Below are 12,638 nucleotides of genomic sequence, written 5' to 3'. Positions count from 1 at the left end.
TGACGCGGTGGGCGGGGCCTGGGGGCGCGGCTTGGAGGGAGGGGCGGGGCCGGGCGGTGATGACCACACACCTGTCGCCTGCTCCCCTGTGCACCTGCTGCCGCCTCCTTGAAGCCTCCGCCCCGGCCGCCTCTCCTCGGCTTGGCTGCTTTCTTAACGTCCTTTCTGTTCGTTCCGAGCGTGCGATTCCTTCCCTTCCTGTCCTGGAAGCCTCGGGCCTGGGCCCTCTGTGCCCTTTGCTCTCCAGGATTGGGGACTGGGGGGCCTGTTGGTGCGGCGCTGTCTGCATTCAATATTTAAATGCGTGCCCAGCGTTGCCTTTGGCTTCGTTCTATGTTTTTGTTTTTATTTTTCTTCCTATTTAAATATTGTCTATAGGAATTTGGAAGCGACTTAAGGCCTGAAGCAGAATATTCTTGACAATCAAGGAAGGTTACAGGGAGGCCTGTAAAATGATTATTCTAGTCCTGCTATTAAAACAACAACATTATTTTCATTCTATCTTGTTTCTAGGTTTAGTACTCTGATCAGCACAAACTATATGGGATCTGTTGTCACCAGGGTTTTTCATTTCCTTGATGCTGTACTACTTCAGTGTTTTTTTTAAAGCATTGGATTTCATCCTATGTCAATTTAAAAGTGAATAATGGAAATACTAACAGATTTAACAAGTCTTATCCAGGACAGCATGGGAGTAAACTAAAGATAGGTGCCTGCTTCAAGTAGAATTTCAGATCACTACAGTAATTGGCTGTGAAGTTAATCATTATAGTTGCACCTCCCTTAGTTTAAACAACCTTAGCAGCTGATATTTCCCACTCTAGGCCTTGACATTTAAGGACCTAATCCAAGTATAGCTGAGAAAAACAGTAGGTTTCCTATGACCAAGTTTAGTTTCTATGATTCAGTAGAACTGTTTTGATGCTAATAAAAATACTGTAGAAAAATTCCAAGATGTGGCTATCATTTTTTTCCTATATTACAAAATTCTTGGCGTTGGCTCAGAACTGTGTGAAACTATTTTATTCCTTGCATGCAGAATATGTTACTGTTTTCTTCCATCTGACTTGATATTTTCTACAATTGGAATAGCTAAAAGTAAAGTCTAATTGAATATCTTTTTTAAAAGATGTAAGGCTGGGGCATTTTAGAACTCTTTATCTAGAGTGAACCTCAATTCTTTAATTCATTGTGCAGGAGACCCAATAACAGCTTTATAAAAATCTGTGTTTCTTTGCATCCTAGGGCTCCAACTAAGATTAAATAATTTGTTCATAACTATTGTAGTACTTAAATGTTTAAAAAGTATACCATTTAAAATATGCTGTGAACAAAGAAGCTACATTATGGGGGAAATTGGGAGAAAAACTAAGCAAGGGAATTTCCAGAATTTTTTCCATCTCTATATACAGACTGGCCCATTTAACAGTTTAGAATAGCAACTTTTACATTATTTTTTATGAATTGTATTAATATAATAAATGCATTAATAAGATGTCTATAAGGACAAATATGTATTGAGGAAAAAAACCCCCGAAAATTATCCTCTTATGAAAAGTGTTGGAAGGAGATTATCAAGATTGGAAGTAATTTGAGATAATGGAATCCTTTCTGAACATTATTATGAAAGGAAACCCGCTTGTATTTTTTATATATATCTCCAGGGACAAAGTTAGAAATGCTTTTCTGAACACATAATACATTGAAGAGCCTCTTCTAGTTACATATATTTTCTGGTGGATATAAATTCTATTTTATGACTTCTGGAAACAGAGCTAGACCATGTTTTCGAGTTCATTAAAAATGAACTCTGTCTGGAATTGGCCTGTTGTTTCTTTTGTATCTTGCCTCAGGAAACAACAGGATAAACTAAAACCACTCCCTTCCTGCAATCCCCATTAACTCTACTGTGTGATGAATTCTATCTCCTTTTTCAGATTACAGTAGTCCCCCCTTATCTGCAGGGACATATGCTATGTTTTTTCTTATTAAATTGAAATAGTTCACCTTTCACTTAAAGGAAGCAAGCTTTGCTCTTCTCTTTGGCACATCCGAATCACCAGCATCACTACTCCTGTGCTCTGGGTCACTATTAAGCAGAATAAGGGTTATGTGAGCACTGAGATACTGCCACAGTCAATCTGGTCACCAAGAGGGCTACTCAGTGACTAATGGGTGGGGCTCATGTACAGCCTGGAGTCGCTGGGCAAAGGCATGAATCACTTCCAGATGGGATGAGAGGGATGATGGGAGATTTCATTACTCTACTCCAAACGGCCTGCAATTTAAAAGTTGTGAGTTATTTCTGGAATTTTCCATTTAATATTTTCAGACCACGATTGACCAAGCATAACTGAAACCACGGAAATTAAAACCACAGGTAAGCAAGTACTACTCTATAGAGAGACTTCCTTTACTCTTTATCAATCGTATTGAAAATCACTAATGTTCACTTTATTACTGTAATGGAAAACAAAGTATCGACTTTTCTTACAGCATATTTTCCTGAATCTTAAACTCTATCAAGTAGGGACAGTGTCTTGAATTTGGTCTCTACTCTCACGGTATGGTGAAAAGAAAAGAAGAAAAGAGATAGAAAAGAAAACAAGAAAAGTGATAGAAAAGAAAAGGGCTTTACAAACAAATTTGGCATTACTTTGTCTTTAGAATCTCATGAAGATCTGGGAGGATATCCATGGGTATGGCTGAAATAGTGAGAATCAACTTAAAGAACATTCATTAGACTGTAAAGTACACCAGAACTGTGTGTAGTAAGTACAGTGCATTTAAAAAAGAAAAAAAAGAGAAAAAAGAAATTGCTGCCTTAAAGTGGCTAATGCCTAGCTATAAAAATAAGATGAATGTGAAACCAGCTAGTAATGCAAGCTTTTGTAGCACCCACTCTAAAGGAGAGCATCATGTTAAGTATTAGGAAACGAAGATAAATTAGCAGTAATAGCTCACATTTAATACATAAGCACCAATGTGCCAGTCCTCTGCTAACCACTTTTGATGGATTAGCTCATTTAATCTTCACAACAATCCTATAGGTAGATACTATTATCCTTGTTTTCTCCAGTGGGTAAACTGAGACAAAGGTTAAATAACTGGCACAAGGTCAAATAACTGGAAGGAATTGTGTTGGAGACAAGATTTGAACCAAAGTAATTTCACTTAAGAACCAATGGATTTAATCACCATACTGCTTCCCAAAGTTCTTGACTTTGAGGAACTCACAGTTTTTCCTGGGGGTGGCAACTCCTTGGATAGATAATTATAAGAGAACACATTCAGAGCATGCTGAGAGCTATTAACATTGTTGCAGGATAATGGTGGCCCACCAAGTCTGCAAGTCACAGAAGCTTCGCAGACATAGTCACATTGGTCTTGAAGGATGCACAGGATTTCTCAGAACTTGGGGGCAGAGCATCCTAAGAGCAATAAAGTAAAATCACTAAGGACTGGGAGTTATTAGGGGAAACATTTGGGAAGGGAAGGGTTTTAAGCCAAACTTTAGAGGAAGTATGTAAGATTTAAAGTGCGGCAAGAGAGGCTTGGAGGTGGACACATGACAATCGCACACGGTCTTCCCTCTGCTTGGGCTGCTGCTGCCCTTTCCTGCCCATCCGATTCTCACTCACGCTCCACCACCCGGCTCTCAATTCCTCTGAAGCTCCCCAAGCTACCTATGTGGCCAGTGGGCAAATTATTTAACCTGAGTATGAGGAACTTCATCCTAACACCTGTCTCAAAGGTTAGTCATGAAGATCAGGAGTAAGCATATTTATTTATTTATTTATTTATTTAATTGATTGATTGATTTCAGAGAGAGGAAGGGAGAGGGAGAGAGAGATAGAAACATCAAAGATGAGAGTCATTGATCGGCTGCCTCCTGCACGCCCCTCACTGGGGATCCAGCCCCCAACCCTGGCCCGTGCCCTGACCGGAATCTAACCGCGATCTCCTGGATCCCAGGTCGATGCTCCACCGCCGAGCCGCATGGACCGGGCTGTAGTTCTGTCCTGTAGGCTGGTTTATGCTCAGCAAGATGCTGGACAAAGAGTGTGCAACTAATATATATTTGTTCAGTGAATAAATAATGGGTACTTTGCAACCATTTGTCGTATCAATGACTCATGTTCTTTAAGTTCCTAGGATACAAATATAAAATAGACTAAGAGAATTTGCTTGCTATTGAAAACAAGTGCAAAAGCATTAAGGTGCCCTAGGAGGGATGACATTAACAGAGTGACATCTGGTGGCTGCCCGTTAGACAAAGCGTTTAAGAAACGGTGAATACAAAATGTCTAAAAATTAGACTCCTCGATATAACAAGGTAAAGAACAATGAACTACACACCGTAGAAAAAGAAAACACTTATATCCCCACCCTAGAAAAGCTTACAAAAGTTGCGGATTGTGGGTTTCCTTAATGAGCCTTCAATGACTTATTCACAAGTAAGATATTTTTAACTTCTCTCGGAAACTTCGAGGGGAGAGCGGGTACCTGCCGAGACCACAGAAAGGTCCGCGGACAGAAACATTTCCCGGGATCTCACCACCGGGAAGCACAGGCCCCAGCGGGATCCACGTGGACTGCCCATCGCACGCTCGGCTTTCGATTGGTCAGGCCTGCCCGGGCTGCGTGGGGGGCGGAGTCGCGGGAAACGGAAGCGCGCTCTTTCAAACTCGCCGTCCGACGTCGTAGCGTGCAGAGCACTTCCGGCGTCGCGATGGCGGCTAACGCTACCACTAACCCGTCGCAGCTGCTGCCTCTAGGTAATGGTTGTCCTGCGGGAAACGGGGGCGAGGAGCTGGAGCTTGCGATTGGCGGCCATGGGGCCGCGGGCCGGGGCTGCCCCGGCCCGAGTGTAGGAAAATGTGTCGGAGCCGCTGCTTTCCTCCTCCGCGGCGTGTCTCCGGGCTCCCAGTCCCTGCCGCCTCAGGCCGCCCCTGTCTCTTCAGCGTGGTGGGGGTCCTTTGGGCTGGGACTCGTGACCCCCCCGACCCACACTGTCACCGAAAAAGGTCTACACTTAGGGGATGCGCCGCCAGCCTGCTTCGTTGTGAGCAGCCCCACTCCTCAGCCTTCCGTTTTACTCCCCAGAGGAGACCCTGTCATTACCCGGCCGGTTATAGAGAGAAGCACCGGGCTCTGAATGAGCCTTAAAAAGAGGGATCTGGAAACTAGCTCTATTGTCATTCATTCATTCATTCATTCATTCATTCATTCATTCATTCATTCATTCATTCATTCATTCATTCATTCAACAAGCAGTTATTGAGCATCCCCGCGGCCCCGCGTGGCTGGGCGCGATTGAACAAATTTAAATCACGGCCACTGCCGCCTCTAACCAGCACGCAAACCAGTGGAGGAGACAGGGTACTGCACAAATAAACAGCGAGCCACACAGCGCCAAGCCGGCTACAGAGATGTGCAAGCTGCTGATCAGAGTAGAGAGGACAGACTTAGGGGGAGGGAGGCAGCGGCAAGAAGCAATCTCTGGTGAAGACAGTTATGCCTCTCTCCCTCATATTTTGTAGCTGAGAATGATTGAGTTGGTGGATGCGGCTGTGACTGAAGTTTTTTTTTTCTATATTTGACAAACTTTTAAAACAATTGTTTTTCAGTGACAGGCTCTGAGTACTCAGCATATGCCAGGCACTGTCCATTGGGGACACAGTGATAGGAAAAAACCACCTGTTTCTGCTCCCATGGAGTTGAGAGTCTGGGTGGGGGTGGGGGGCTGCCTCATGTGTTAATTAAGCAATCTAACATAAAACCACAACCGTGATGAATTGCTACAAAGGAGAGGGGAGGGGAGAACAGGGAAAACTTTTTGTTAATGTAGTGGTTGAACAGATACGTAGTGTAAGATCTAAAGTTTTTGAATGGATGCGTTTCCTGACTTATCTCACTGTATGCAAGTAATAAATGCCAATAGGCTCAAATATGTGTTGAAGAAATGAATTGGTAAATAATCTTTTCCCTCTCCCTTAAAAAACACACAGAGCTTGTGGACAAGTGTATAGGATCAAGAATTCACATCGTGATGAAGAGTGATAAGGAAATTGTTGGCACGCTTCTAGGATTTGATGACTTTGTCAGTATCCTTTTAAAAGATGGTGATGGAATGGGTTTTTCTTCATTATTTAACAAAGAAGTAAGAACTATAGACAGTCTACTTACTGTTAATTACAATAAAAAGCAATACATTGTCAGGGAAGCTGTGATAGTATTTTAGGTGGATGTGTAACTGAAAGAAGATAAAGTTCCTCCCAGTCAGAAGCTTTTTGAATTCGAGCCATTGTGTTAAATGTTACAATTGAAACTGAACAAGGCAGAAAGCCAGAGTAAATTCAACCTGATACGTTTATTTTCTTAACACCAAATTTCAGATATGGTACTGGAAGATGTCACTGAATTGTGAGTAGTGTTAAAAATTAAAGAATTCGGGGGGGGGGGGAATCTCTCTTTTTAATTTAAGGCAATTTTAGTACTGTTGAGTCAAGAAAATGATGTGTGAGAAGGCATTGCCTGTTGGAATTATCTTAAAGACAGAAATTTTATCTCCTGCCACCATGCTAGTAAATTTGGATCTGAGGGTTGTTACCTTAATGCAATGTTACTAAATTGCTAGGAAATTGGTGGAGACAAAACTTTAAGGTAAAAGATAAGAAAAACAGGGCTCAGGTCAAATCAAGGAATTGATAGTAAGAGCATGTAGTGCTCTTAAGGAAATCAATTGCCCTGCAATTTATGTATAAGATAAAATGTAAATGATGGCTCAATTATATAAGTTATAAAGATTGCAACCAGTATCTATGCTTTCAGAATTAAATTGATTGCCGATTGGTTTAGTGGATAGGAATCAGTAGTAAGTAATAGTAAAAGAGTGAGGATAGTAAACATTTTATTTCATATTTGATCTCCTTAGCAAGTTTCAGCTCCTCTTATTTACATCAGCCCTAGTGGATGTGGGCCTTAGGCCAGCCAGTCCACTCTGTTGCCTTTGGGGAAGAGTGTATATCATCCAGTGGGTAACCTTTGTCTCTGAAAACTATTCATATAATTGTCTGACCTCATGTTCATTTATATACAATAATAACCTTTTTAGGGATAAAAATGTTCGCTCTCATTATCTCTGTTTATCTTGACTATTTTTTATTCATTTAGTGAAATCACACCAGAAGGAAGAAGGATTACTAAATTAGACCAGATTTTGCTAAATGGAAATAATATAACAATGGTAAGACAGTAAAGCTGTTTTATTTTGATGTTAGATCGTTTTTGTGGGGAAGGGATTACAGAACTAACTTGCTTGACTACGTGTTCATGGCCCAGTCGTGCCCAGTGGTACTTTAGGTAGGAAAGGGATATTCTGGTGGTTAGGACTTGAAAGCTGAGCCATTGAAGATGACGTTAGGCCTGAAGATAAGTTTACTTGTGCTTTTTAATCTTTTATTTTACTAAGGATTATTGTTGAGGCACTAAGTATTGATTGATGGTGGTGGAATTGTGATGGTACCATGGAGAAAATGGGGATGTGAGGGAGGGGTGGAGAGGCAGAAGTGGCTTTGGTCAATGAGGAGCTCTCAGCCGATGTTTTTAGGTGATGTGGTGGTGTTACTAAACTTTTTCCTCCTTTGCAGCTGGTTCCTGGAGGAGAAGGACCTGAAGTATGAATGGATTCCCTTGACTTATGCTAGATTCTGTTTTGTCTTATAATGACAACAAAAAATAATTTTTTTAAACCTTTCAATGTCTGGATTCTGTGAAGCCAAGTTTCCCGTTAAAGGGGAATGCTTTGAAGAGGCATTGTAAATGCTATTTTTTAAGTTAATCATGTTTATCTTGGGGGAAAAATTAGAACATCGAAGACTAAAATAAAGGTGTTTTTGGTTAATTGTAATTTTATTTATTATACTGCAGTAGCCACTGGAACAAAGCTAGTAGTTATTTTGTCAGTTGCTCTCTTATCATTTCATGCCTGTTTGTTTCCTTATTTACATGACCAATTAATTCTCAAAAATTGTTCCAAATAAAATGGCAGACTTTGATTTTGAACCAGGTGCATTTAACCTGGAATGATTCAGTTCAATTCAAACTGTGATGCTCTGAAATTAGCATTTTTCTACTGAAAAGTTCCATTAACTTCTATTAAAAACAAAGAAGCAAAAGTAGACAGGTAGTCTGTGCATTGTAGAACTGCAGATAAATGAAAAGGAAAACATTTATTGTGCTTTACTGCCTGTACTCTTAGACTTTCTCAGTACACATTTTATATTTACAAAAACTTGTTCACCCTGATTACGCTGTTTTGTGGCCTCCATTTAAGACTTTTAAAAAATTTAAGTGGCGAACATCTTTCCATGCCAGATATTTCAGTGACATTAATGTGTGCACAGTATTTCATTAACTGGATTTACCGTAATTTAGTTGGCCTATTCTTATTATTGGTCACAGTAGTCTAACTAAACCTTTATGCATTTTTATTTTTCTTAAAAGAAATTCAGAAAAGTGGTCAAATGGTATATATCATCTTGTTGCCAACAAAACGTTTGTCAGCAGTTTTTCATACTTTACATATTTACCACCATTGGCTGTATTCTCTCTTTTCTTTTTGTCATTGTGGTAGGCAAAACGTGCTATGTTAAAATTTTCTGTATTAATTTTGTATTTTGTGAATTCTGTGAGGCTTTTGCCATTGAGATGCTTGTCTTATTTCTTACTAATATGTAAGAATTCTTAATAGGTTACTCTTAGTCATGTATTTTGCAGGTAAATTCCCTAGTTTGTAGTTTGCCTGTTAGGGGTACATTTTCGACATAAATAAAAAAAATATTTTTATGTAGTTATATGTTGGTCTTGTCCTTTATGGTTTTTGTCTGGTGCTCAGGGATTAGAAAGACCTCCTTTGTGCTGATATTATGCTTTTTGGGTACTTTTTATATTCTTTGTTTCGTTTAAGTCTTGAATCCATCTTCAGTTTTAGTGTTTCCACATGAGAAAGGACCCAACTTTATTTTCTAAAAGCAAAGCACTGACCTGTGGTATTTTTTTATTTTCATGGTGTAAATACTCCTGCTACGGCTGATTTTAAGCTGCCCAGGGTTTAACAGCGGGCTTGCAGATTTCCTCAAAGTTTAACAGTTGGTTCTCAGGAGCCACTGCTTCTGACCCTTGTTGGGGGACTGCTTTCTCTCCTGTTGTTTCTTTCCTTTGGAGGGAGGTTAAATGATGTAATACCGTCCTCTTACCACCCTTTTACTCTATCCTACACGGTGGCCATGCTCAGCACTTACTTTTTTCCTCCTAGGAGTTCGTTGCCTGCAGGGAGCACATGTTCTTGGTTCCATCATGCTCCGAGTGTCGGAGGGCCTGACCTCACTTAGGGAGGCCTGTGGTTGTCTCGTCTGTGACCAGGTGGCCGAGCTGACTTCTGGAGTTCAGCAATAGGAAGTTCACTTGCCTACAGATAAACTGTTTCTTAATCTAGTCTTTAACAGTAACAAAGATGAGGGTATGATTCTCCCACCTGCTTGCACTTTTATAGCAAAATTCATTTAAAGTAGGTACTATTCTAAATAAGGGTTTTTTAACCTTGGCATTGTTGACACTTTTGTCTGGATGATTCTTAAGTGTGTGGGCTGACCTGCGTGCTGCAGGGCGTTTGGCAGCGTCCCTGGCTCCTGCCCACTAGATGGCAGTAGCTTCCTGTCTTCCCTGCTCCCTCAGATTGGTTGGTATTTGAGAGGGACTTCTTGATGGACTGTGCTCTGGCTCTCCACGGTTTCAACAGTTCAGGCCAGTGGGCGAAAAGAACAAAAAGTGGGAATGAAAGGGAGGGATGCTGCTTTCCCAGTTCTGGAGTTTTCTTTCCTGGAGTGAGACAGCAGTGTAGTAATGCATCTGGCTTCCCTGTCCCTTTGGCTCTCTGCCCAGTAGACATGGAGTGACTTCGCTGGTTAAATATGGGCGGAGGGAACTGCACGCTTGCCTCAGCTCCTTCTCCTTCCTGGGGTTGGGTTGCCTTCAGGGAGCATATGTTATGCTCTGCTTTTTGCTGTAACTTATAGGGGTCTGCATGAAGACACGAAGTCTGGGGTGGTCCATCCTGCCTGTGGTTTTGTGGGTACATTTGAATAATTTGGGAGTTTCATACAGAAGTCCATAGATATAAGCTACATCATCTAGCATCTGTCAGTAATAAAAAGGATATTTTGACCCCTGTGTGTTTATTATTTTGCCTTTTTTTCTCAGTTGGTTCAGAGCTCAATCAGGGACGAGAGGTGCTATTATTGGTCCCCTCAAGCCTCTACTATACTAATATAACAACATCCTTTCTCTTCCTGACCACCTGTTACTCCCACGCATCTGTCCTCCTCGCATTAAAGCATTCGAATGATGTATCTAAAATGCAGAATATTGCCATAGGACACTGGCTTTCAAACCTTTCAGTAACTCACCCTCTGCACAACAAAAGCTCAGGTTCCTTAGCAGGAGACCTTGAGGGGTTCCTGTTGACCTTGTCTTGCCTTAGTAACACAGAATTTGTAATGGTGACTGTTTCCTCTCTTTGGACTTTGGCTTTATTCATGTTGGGCCCCTGTGGGAATACCCTTGACTTTAAACTTCTTTATTTGGTTTACTTCTCAAGTGTCACTTCCTCCTGCTAGTCTTACCAGATCCGCCACCCTTCTACTGCTCTCAGTGCTTATATGTTACTGGTCATGGAAACTTAGGGTGCTTTTTCATTATCTTGTCTTGAACAATATCCTCAAGCAGTTGAAGCCGTGAAAAGTCCTGGTTTCAAGGGAAACCAATCCTGTTGCACCGTTGGACCAGAAACTAGAGAGTCTGGGCCACCACCAACACCACCATCATCTGAATATCTTTAAAAAATTTTTTTAATTCTATAAAGTGACATTAGGGATATTCAAGGATTTTGTTGAATTTTTTTGTGAACCACATATTTTTAAATGATAATCAGTGGATTAATGATTTAATCGATACAAATGGAGAAACAAAGAAAGAGACCAAGATACGGATGACTGGTGAAGACTGGTGGCAAATGTCATGGACAAGGAAAATGCGTGCCTGAAACAGGTCCTACGTGGAGCTTAGTCTGTTCTCTCTATTGAGACTACAGAGGGATGTCAGGGATAAACAAAGACTGTATCTTACATTGCTTTTAAAGGTGTAGCTTTGCTATTAGTGGGATAATGATAGAACCGTTAAGTATAAATAAACTGATAAAGGACAGTGAAGCATTGCTCAACTATGAACGTGTGGTGAGGCAAAATAGTATTGAAAACCCCGACACCCATTAAGAAGTAAATGGATAAATGTTTCACCAATTTGACTAAGTTCGTAAAGATTCTGATAAGGAATTTTATTGTTCTGGGTCAGCCTCAAGGTTGAGGTTTTTCTTTGTAAAGATAAAAATTATATATACTAAGGGAAAAAACCCCGAAATACTGAATCAATGAAATGTAGAAAGCAAGGATTAATGGTGATTAGGTGATTATCTGAATTATCTTAAGAGTTTGGCTGGCATGGTTGATTGACCCTCAGTGCAGTGACGAAATGGGGCCCTGTCTGTTAATAGGGAAGGTCTGAGGCAGAACCTGGGGAGCTCCAGCTGGGTCTGGTGCTGGGAGTCTCATCCACTGACATCTCCGTGTTGTAAGGAGCACTTAATCTCAGCCTAGCCTGATCCCCAAATCCACGCTTTATCTGCTCCATTTGTAAGGAGTGTGAGGTCAGCAGGTGTGAGGCTGGAGCAGAGAATGGTTGGAAAGCATACTGAATCTACTTTATCCAAGGTTGACCCTGGCTGAATCTTTGGTTGTTAGACATTTATTCTTGAATTTAATAAGGAAGATCATGTATTACATCAGCTGGTCACCAGAGGGCACCGTGGAGCAGACAGTTGCTAAAGCCAAGCCTTTTTAGTTTTCCTCAGAACTTTGTTGGAGGAGCTCAAGAGGACGGTGACCACTGGTTGACCAGAGAGCTGGACCCCAGCAATCGGAGGCTCCTCACCCCCTCCCCTGACCTTGAAATGTACGCTCTGCCCACCATAGGAGTACAGTAGGAACCATTTCAAGGATGCAGCCTAGAGAGTAAGGTGTTGAGACCATCTGCCTGGAAGAAGTTATGAACTCAGGTAAGGACTCCATATAAACATTTAAGATCCACTTGTTTTGAGGTTGCCTATGAGGAGCCTCGTAAGTTAGTTCTCTTGCTTAAAACCGCCATCCACTAACCTGGTGTGCTCTACCTCTTTCTTCAGTCTCCTTGCCCTCCATATGTGGGGGCCAGTTCCAATTTCACCCAGCACCCTTCGAGGTTTTATTTGAAACCAGCATCCTGCATTGGAACTCAGGTTTCTGGTCTTCCACTTTGTTGTACTAACTAAACTAGCGGGTCACATCACAAGGGCAGGTAAAGGGTTGGCGCTATACTAGTTTACACTGCTGTTTGAAAGAGGAATCTTTTTCATATTTTCTATAAGAGGTGCCTTTTCTATTGTAAAAAATTGAGTGTAATGTGGTAATTATCATCATTATTTAAAGAGCCTCTAGATCAGCTTATTTTTATGGTCTTTCTATGTTGGCAATTCCATTTCAACA

The 12,638-nt window shown here is 41.2% G+C and overlaps 1 protein-coding gene across 1 annotated transcript; it reads left to right on the top strand.

Annotated features, from left to right (window-relative positions):
• Positions 1 to 4,695: 4,695 nt before the first annotated feature.
• LSM5 (LSM5 homolog, U6 small nuclear RNA and mRNA degradation associated) lies at positions 4,696 to 8,854 on the top strand. Its single transcript, XM_081147676.1, has 5 exons — positions 4,696 to 4,778; positions 6,012 to 6,107; positions 6,399 to 6,426; positions 7,177 to 7,249; positions 7,653 to 8,854. Exons 1-5 carry the CDS (start codon positions 4,733 to 4,735, stop codon positions 7,683 to 7,685), a joined length of 276 nt encoding a protein of 91 aa, XP_081003802.1. The 5' UTR covers positions 4,696 to 4,732; the 3' UTR covers positions 7,686 to 8,854.
• Positions 8,855 to 12,638: the final 3,784 nt, after the last annotated feature.

Source organism: Miniopterus schreibersii, assembly GCF_964146895.1.
Source record: "Miniopterus schreibersii genome assembly, chromosome: 9".
Lineage (NCBI taxonomy): Eukaryota > Metazoa > Chordata > Mammalia > Chiroptera > Miniopteridae > Miniopterus > Miniopterus schreibersii.
Note: the sequence above shows the minus strand (reverse complement) of the source record. Positions and strands in the feature narration are given on the sequence as shown.

What these genes read in the sequence shown, in the direction of transcription:
- LSM5 (XM_081147676.1), top strand. Translation starts at nt 4,733, where the DNA reads ATGGCGGCTAACGCTACCACTAACCCGTCGCAGCTGCTGCCTCTAG. An exon ending in CTGGAAGATGTCACTGAATT is followed by an intron (nt 6,427 to 7,176) that starts GTGAGTAGTGTT and finishes TTATTCATTTAG; the next exon opens with TGAAATCACACCAGAAGGAA. An exon ending in ATGGAAATAATATAACAATG is followed by an intron (nt 7,250 to 7,652) that starts GTAAGACAGTAA and finishes CCTCCTTTGCAG; the next exon opens with CTGGTTCCTGGAGGAGAAGG.